General features: G+C 40.1%; 1 protein-coding gene across 1 annotated transcript in view; it reads right to left on the reverse strand.

Annotated features, from left to right (window-relative positions):
* Positions 1 to 4,839, reverse strand: part of ART4 (ADP-ribosyltransferase 4 (Dombrock blood group)) — a 13,427-nt gene extending 8,588 nt beyond the window's left edge. Inside the window, exons 1-2 of the mRNA XM_008582375.1 lie at positions 4,553 to 4,839; positions 1,291 to 1,993 (exon numbers count right to left, since the gene is read on the reverse strand). Of these exons, the coding sequence (XP_008580597.1) occupies positions 1,291 to 1,993; positions 4,553 to 4,738 (889 nt within the window). The 5' untranslated portion in view covers positions 4,739 to 4,839. The remainder of the gene's footprint in view (positions 1 to 1,290; positions 1,994 to 4,552) is intronic.
* Between the last annotated feature and the right edge of the window lie 3,791 nt (positions 4,840 to 8,630).

The raw sequence follows: 8,630 nt of genomic DNA on the forward strand, positions 1-8,630 counted from the left end.
GCAATATCACAGCCCTGAATTGTTGAGAAATGCTGAGTCTGAATTAGAGACAGTAGCAACAATGACGAAGGGGAGATGGATTCAGGGATGTTTCAAAGGGAGGCCCTGTAGCTGGGTTGCAGTTAACTGCAAACAGGAGTGAAGGCCCATGTGGATAAGGACCGTCCTCCTTTTGAATCGAACAGGGCACCACATTTGCTATAGAACAACCCCTCTGTAAAATGACTACAGGTGCCAACATACGAGGGTAAAATTGCAGCATGCACATGTTTTTGTAAAAAAGAGCTTAAGTTTTTTTGTATTGTGATATCTCTAATTTCTCCTGCTTCAGTTCATTTTCACGATATCATCAGAGCTTTTTCTAAAATATTCCTTAAAAACTTCTAATGACTTCTCATTACCTATTGCATGAAGTTCTGACATTCTTAGCATGGAATATAAGACCTTTTACAATCAGGCCCCGTCAGAACTCTCCCACCCAGGTAAATCCCCTTCCTACTTCTATCCTCTTTGTATATCCTACGCATCCTACACTCAGAATTTCCAAAATTCCCTGAAGACACCAGGCTGTTTGAATTTCCTGTGATTTAGCATATGCTGTTCCCTGCTTGAAATGACCTTTCCTCTCTTCTTTCACCGAAAGCCCTCATTCCTACTTCAAGCCCCATATGGCCCTCACAATTGAAGCCTTCCTCACTTTCCCCTAGAAAGAATGAGTAACTCCCTGCATTGGGAAGCCACAACCCATTGCTTAAACATCTGGTGTTTGAATGCATACATTTGTTCATGACGCCTCTTCTCTTCAGTCCTCCTAGGATAATGATTTTGCTTTATTTATTCTGTATTGCCAGGGCCTCCTATCACAATAGAAGTTGGTTAATAAATGGAAAATTAACGAGTAAATCTTGCCTCCTGCTTTACTTTTAGAAATCCTTATCCACATTATTACCCTGACCAAAAAAAAAAAAAAAAAAAAGTTGAGGGAGAAGGTAAAATGCTGTATTTTATGTGCTATCTTTTCCAGTAGAGGTTTACTTTGTCTAGAATTCCCCAAATAACAGTGCCATTGCAGAAACTCATTTTTCTAGAGGTAGTTGAGGAAACAGAAGAGAGGGGAAACCAAGAATTAAAGTGAGTTTCCTCTAATCTGTCAGTTCCAAAATTACTGAAGGCCAGTTCCCATGTTTTTGACCTTTTCTCCCCAATCCCATTCAGAAAAAAAATAACCTTTATGAAAGAGTAGTGGTCTGTGATTCTGATAAGTCTGGATTCACCTTAGAACAAGAATACCTTTTAGCAGCTGGCAGTTGTATGTGCTCAGGTTCCCGGCTGACTGCAACTGTAGCCAATTTCCTCTTGGGTGGTAGCTCATATTTACCACTTCAAACAACTCATAGGGAGGGATCAGGATTTCCTCCTTGAGGGAGAAGTCTTGAACAGGTGCACCCAGGCAGGTAAGTATGGTAAATAGTGCTTGGTTCGCAAATTCCTGTGCCTCTTCTCTTAAGAGGGAGGTGGAGAGGAATTGGCCAAATAGAATGGTGGCACCTAAGGAGGCCTGCAGGTGGACATCCTTCATGCCATAGTGCACCTCATAACACAGAGTGTTGTTTTTCGTGGCACTCTCTTTCCTTAGCATCTGGATCGCTGAGGTCAGGTAGTAGTGCAGATATTTGAAATGGAATGAATGTTTATATCGCTGTGGAGACCCAGCAGTGCTGGCCATGGCACTGGCCAAGTCAGAGCGAACGTTGTGGTTCGATGTGTACACCAAGACAGCCACAGCGTGGGTAGTCGTCATGTCCTCGGGGAGAGCTTTCGCTTGGTTCAGCCAGGTTAAGTGGGCGTTCTGCCACACCCTGGAGTAATTATGATGGATTTCTTTTGGAAAATAATCCCCTTGATTTAGCTCTTCCATGACCCGTTTGCTACAGCCTTGGTACTGATCGTCAAAGGAACCTGGTGCCAAGTCAAAGTCAATTTTATTTGCAACCTATAAAGAAAGAAAAATCTTCATTTTAATTTTTCCGATCAGATAGTGAATGTGATCGCAGATTTGCTATACTCTATAACAACATGTCTTCTCCTCAGAATCAATATTTGCTGAAATAAATTTCATTCAGAATCATTAAACTGCTCCAGTCCTTCCTGTATCCGTGACCTGTGCTAGAGATTGAATTTGGTTTGATAAATATTACTGAAAGCTGAAAAAAATCACCACTCCAGGGAGGAAGTAACCCTCTTTACATCACTTGTTAAAGAAAAATCTAGGGCACAATACAGTTTTAGAGTTTGAGTAAGAAGCAATTCATGACTTAGGGAACGCTAGACCTAAAGAGCTTTAGTGTCACAATGAAAATAGGTCAGAGGCAAGATGTATGGGGAAAATGTGGAAGCAAAATAAAGAAATTATTTGACTGGTTTACAATTACAAAATTGCCTTTTTTAGGTACCTTGTGGGAAAGTCCTTAGTCACATAATCACATGTAAGTTGGTTGCTTATGATTGGCAGGAGTTAAGTTTTATTTCTGTCTAACATAAGCATTTACCATAAATGACCCAAGTTAAGTTTGCAAATGTGAGTGAAGCTTACATATTTGCAATTTAAATAAGATTATGGCTATTTCTAAGGACTCTGGTTTTGTTTACTCAGGAATTTTTCAGACCTGGTCTTCATTTTAATTTTGCTTTACTTTAATATTTAACACACTGAAATCACTTTTTTTTTTGCATACTGAGTGTTTTGAAGAAAGTAATAATCTTTTTTTTTTTTTTTTTTATTCCTTTTTGTCTTTTTTACTGACCGGTAACGGGATCGCAACCCACGGTGTTGCGCCTGCACCGCGCTCAGCCAGTGAGCGGGAACCGGTCTCCACATGGGATCCGAACCCTCGGCGGAAGCGCCGCTGCACTCCCCAGCGGCGCACTCTCCAGTGCGCCACTGGGCCGGCCCGAAAGTAATAATCTTATAGTTTAATTATACTTTTTGTTTCCTCTACTTTCTCCCCCCTTCATATTCTGTCATAGATGTTATGATAAATATCTCTTTTATAAATGTCTAAAACCTATACTGAATCTTTGAACTTTATTTAAGAAAAGACTTCTGATGAGTAGTGTTGCATTCTCTAATGGGGCTTCCAGTAAATAACAACCCTCTTGTCTACCCAGATTCTGAAAAAAATTGAGAAAAAAAAGGAATGAATATGAAGGCCAAAATATCATTTTTCTTTAAAAAAAATTTTTAATGGATACATTGTAATTATACATTTTTATGGGGTACTATGTGATATCAAATATCATTTTTCTAACTGAACTTGGCCACGATGGGGCGCACATCTTTAGGTCTGAAGGCAAGTGGCCTTGTGAAAAGTAAATTCCAGAGTAAGGCAGACTTGCCCACTCAGCTGCAGGCAGTACTGGACTGGGGCCTGCCCAGGTATGATTCTTGTAGTGGAGGAAGAGAGATCTGATGTTCTTTGCCATCAGGCTAACTCCCAGGAGGAAGCAGAACAAAGCAAATGCAGCTACCCAGTTTTTCTTCCCAATATTACTGGTCAGGTAAATTTGTTCACCCAGGACAGTGGAGTGATTAAAAGGCTGGACAGGTTCAGGAATGTGCCTAGGAAAGTCCTTCCTGTGGGAAAAAGACATCCTTTTCTGATGGGTAGCCAATGGAATATTATTTATTGATATCTAGTGCATGCTAAACTGAAGTTAGAGATTTAAATAGAAGCTCGCTAAGTATCATCAGTCCCCTCATTTAGAGCCATACTAGAATTATCTAAATTCTAAAACAGTTCTTTCTCGGCAAAGAAATGGTGTTTTCCTGATTAAACAGTACTCATTAAGGGAAATCTTAAAGGATAAGACTCAATCCAGTCAATGTCAAGGATGTCAGTACTGGAACTCAAAAAACATGTCACTTGGTATTTTTACTTATGTTGTTTATGACAAGGTGTCATCTAATTGTGTATAAACTAGAACAGATTTTTAAGACCGATTAAGTGATTTTGATCAATAACTCTTAACAGAAGTTTTAAAAACAGGCCTTCAAAATCTATTTAAAGCAAACTGAACCAAACCAATAATACCATGCTCAATCCCACGATGAACTCCAAAACTATGTAAATATATTACTAGATCTCAAATACCTACTGCAATCTCATAACATTAGGTTATTTTTCATTATGTAGAACTATAAATTAGAATACTTGTAACTTGACTTGATCTGTATGATACAGTTTAAAGCCCAACAGGTTGGGTTTATTTTGCATTATTTGTCCTAGGGAAGCAGTATTTTACTTAAATTGTATGGAGAATCAAGAAAATAACTATATGCCTCTAGCCTCCATAATGCTGCATTTATAAACTATGAAAAAATCCTACAATTTTTAGTGGTTGTTTTCAATACTCTTTACTAACATTATTTGTTAAAATGTCTGAATGAAATTGGATCCCGAGTGCCTCAGGTTTGAGTCATTTGAAGGTCACCAGGTGAGTGCTCTGTTGGGGAGTTGATCTTAGGCAGATGGCCCACTCAGCAGCTCCCTACCTCAGATGTCCCCGCGGGTCTCTGCAGGCCACAGAGTAGCAGCAGGAGCGGCAGCTGCCCTCTGAGGAGCCACCTGCTCGTCGCAGGAGCTGCAATAGCTGGGAGAAGAATCCTCTCGCATCTGCTGATCAACGGACAGCATTTGTTGGTGTTATCGGTTCTTCTCCTTTGTCCTTGCAGCTTCATCCTAAAATGAGTTCTCAGAATTCTCTTTTCTTTGAGTGTGTCTCAGCAGGAACCTTTGCTCCTGTCTGTGCTCAGACTTCTGTTGACAATCAAAAGCCAACAGCTTTTCTGAGGGGAGAAGTCAAATTCTACTTCTTTGCAAAGCTGAAGTCCCTGTGAAATAGCCAGATAAGGGTTTTTAAAGTAAACTGAAATTAATCTCCAGTTAAAAAAAAAAAAAATCCCTGGTCTAGGGGATTTTTCATGGGAATGCCAAAGGCCTAATAAGGGTCAGGCTCAACAGTTCAGCCCTGACTTTCCCAGCAAGGCAGGAAAAAGCACGCTTTGTACAGGGTTTGGGGCCAAGTGGAATTATCTTGTGTCCCAGGCTCCCACCGTGAGTGATAAAATTGGCATGTTTATGGCAGCTGGGACAATGCCACCTCAAGGTGGACCTCTGTCAGGCTCATCTGGTGCTGCTGATAGGCCCTGCCCAGAATGGCCTATCACCAAGCAACAACCTTTCAGGGTTGTTGCCAGAAAGAAGACCTTTTTTGTTGCTTTTCCACAGTACCTTTGAAACTCTCCAAATCAGACATTGCACCTGTGGGTTCAGAGTTCTTCCCCCTTTTCTCTTCTGAAGACATTAGTTCACTGTTTCAGACTGTCAGAAAACTGCCGATGTACAGCAGACATAACCCAAAAGTAAGATCCAGTGTGCGCAGCTAATTCGGCACAGGTGTTCTATTAAACACTCTCAGGCACTTCCCTTTCTAGTCTGAACATCCTTCCTCTATGCCCAACCCTTAGGATAATTGTTTTTCTTGCAAATATTTCCCATTTATACTTCCTGATTGAATATTTAACTGTTCAGGGAAACTAAATCCTGTTCCTGGAAATTCTGGCATTTTTTTTTTTGGCACCCTAAATATTTTTTAATCTAAATTTTCTGATGATCACAGCAGTTCTTTCTCATTAACAAAAGTTCAGAATATCTAGAAAAGCATAAAGGAGGAAATAAAATTACCCATAACACATCACCTTAGAAAAGCCACTAGATTTGGACTGTGGTTTTACACACACACACACACACACACACACACACACACACACACACACACACACACTCCAGAACTGAAATAGTATTGTATGTAGTTTTGCATACTGTTCTTTCCCCCAACATTTTTATGTAAGCATGTCCCCGTGTAACTTAATACTCATGGATATGTCATTTCTTTATGGTTGCCCAATATTTCATCTTAGAGCTGCTACCACACAATGACGTAGCTTGCTGGATCACGGACTGTATTGTCTTAGGATCATCTTGATTAGTGAATAGAATGTGGACTCAAGAAAGACACCTCAGTTCAGTTTATGGCTCTCCCACTTCCTGAATGTGTGACCTTGGACAAGCTACTCAATCTCTCTGTTGTTCAGTCTCCTCATGTGTATAATGGAGATAATAATAGTCCCCACCTCACTGAAGTGCTGATATGTTCATAACCGTTAGAAGAGCATCTGGCACCTAGAAATGGTTCAATGAGTAAAAACAATTATCATCATTTGTATCAAAGTTTAGTTAATAAATATTTTATATTTAGCTTGCTTTCAACTTTGTACTATTATAATTAACTTGTGAACATGTTTTGTACATAAATCTTTGTGTGTTTCTTGCAATTTTTAAGACAGTTCTAGAGCTGTGACCACTGATTGGTGGAATGCATGTTTTCCACATTTAGTGTCAACCACTGACGGTGTGTAAAAATATACCTTTAAGGCTTAAAAAAAATTCTTAAAATTCCTCATTATCAATTGTTACTTTGGGATATTGAGGTATCCTGAAGACAACTAGAATTAGAGTCTGAAAATTTGTATTATGGGTCTAGTTCTATCCATAATGCTGGCTGAGTCAACTTAAAAAATGAGTCACATGTGAGCTTCCATTTCCTTAACCTTATAGAGTTGTCAAAATTAAATAAGGTAATATTTCCTTTTATCGAGAGGGTACTGTGTGTGTTTCAAGACCCTTTGTGTATTATCTGAACCCACAAGACAACCATGAGAAGGAGATATTTTATCCTATTCTGCCGATATGGATGCTCAGGACCTGTGAAGTTAAACTACTTTTAAGTGATCACAAGCACTTTTATCTCCCCTGCAGCCCGCTGTCTACAAAAACTCTGAAGGAGTGTGTCATTTCATTAGTATTGTAAAGGTTTTACAATTTTCCTAACGTGACTGTCACTTCCAGAGTAAGACCACTAGAGGGCAGCAGGAATCTTTGTAACCTTTTTTTTTTTTTTTTGGTCTAAACTAATAGGAGCGGGAGAGCAAGCATAGAAAATGGAAGAGACAGAGGGAGGAAGGGTGAGAGAGGACAGACAGACAGAGACAGAAAGAGAGAAACACCAATAACAATAACTGGAGTAGGGAAAGGTGCGAGGTCTGGTGTGTATGTGTATATGTTTGGATTAAAATGGAAAAAAAAAGTTTTCTGACAATGTTTAGAGTCAAAAATCATCTTTTGCCTCGAGGGCTATCTTATTAAAGTTCACATGTGGATAATTTAATCTTAGTTAATTTAGAGTTTGGGGTGCACCGGTTATCATTTATTTGATAATACCCAGTTCTCTAAAATGCAACCTATTTGTGCTATCTTGATGGGTACAGGGACATAAGTTTTGAAGTAGCACAGACCCGTGCTGGAATTCTCAGTCTCGTTTTCTCCATGTGTAAAGTGGAGATAATACCAATCTTGCAGGGCTGTGTTGACAGTGGCATTGAGATACTTTGTGAAATATCGTGGGTGGATCCATGGACTGTACTGTCTCAGGAGCACATTGATTAGTGAATAGGACATGGACTCTTTGGTTGAATTCTTGGCTCTACCACTTCCTCAGTGTGTGATCTTGGACCTCCCTGTTCCTCAGTTTCCTAAGTTTCCAAATGCCACTGACAGCAGTTGCTCCATGCATGTTGGCTCTCTTGACCCCTCTACTCAGGTATCTGAAGACCAGCACCACCTAGGGTGCTCAGCAGTGAAAGTTAATTTTTATTAATTTGTATGAGCATCTGTTTAAGAAGAGGTTTTGCTAATTTTCTAGACTTGTTTTCTAGAATAAATTCTAGACATTCTAAACTGGTTTTCTAAAGCCACTTTGAGGGTATGGATTGTAGTAGTCACAGAGAGCCTTGTCCGGGGAGGAACTGTGTCTTTTGCTACTAGCCTCAAGGTTTTTTTTTTTTTTCCTTTTTGTCTTTTTTCATGTCCAGCAACGGACCGCAACCCTCAGTGTCGCGCCCGTATCGGACCGGGACCGGCAACGGGATCTCAACCCTCCGTGCTGCGCCCGCACCTCGCTCAGCCAGTGAGCGGGAACTGGTCTGTATGTGGGATCTGTACCCTTGGCGGGAGCGCTGCCGCGCTCCCAAGTGGCGCACTGTAGCAGTGCGCCACCGGGCCGGCCCTAGCCTCAAGGTTTTGCAGTGGCTCTTGGGAGTTCCTGTTTGGATCTTCTTGAACTCTTTCAGGTCTGTGTCAATTTAATAGGGTATTTTACTGCCAGAAATCCTTGTTATACACAGCAACGCAGTTTGTTGGAGACCCTACAATGTGGTAGAACAGTTTTGAGTGATCTACATCTTAACTTGTCAATTCTCTTTTACCCTCAACGCCCTTACACAGTGAGCAAAGCTACCTTAGTTATTTCACATTTTTTATTTAGATACAATTGTATGCTTACAGAAAAGTTACAAGGAATTTCCATATGCCCTGTCCATATTCATCAATTGTTTATATTTTGCCCCAATTTCTCTATCATTCTCTCTCTTTTTCTAAACTATTTGAGAGTAAGTTGCAGACAACATGCCACTTTATCCTTAAATACCTCAGCAATTATTTCATAAAAACAAG

Source organism: Galeopterus variegatus, unplaced genomic scaffold, assembly GCF_000696425.1.
Source record: "Galeopterus variegatus unplaced genomic scaffold, G_variegatus-3.0.2 Scaffold2594, whole genome shotgun sequence".
Taxonomy (NCBI): domain Eukaryota; kingdom Metazoa; phylum Chordata; class Mammalia; order Dermoptera; family Cynocephalidae; genus Galeopterus; species Galeopterus variegatus.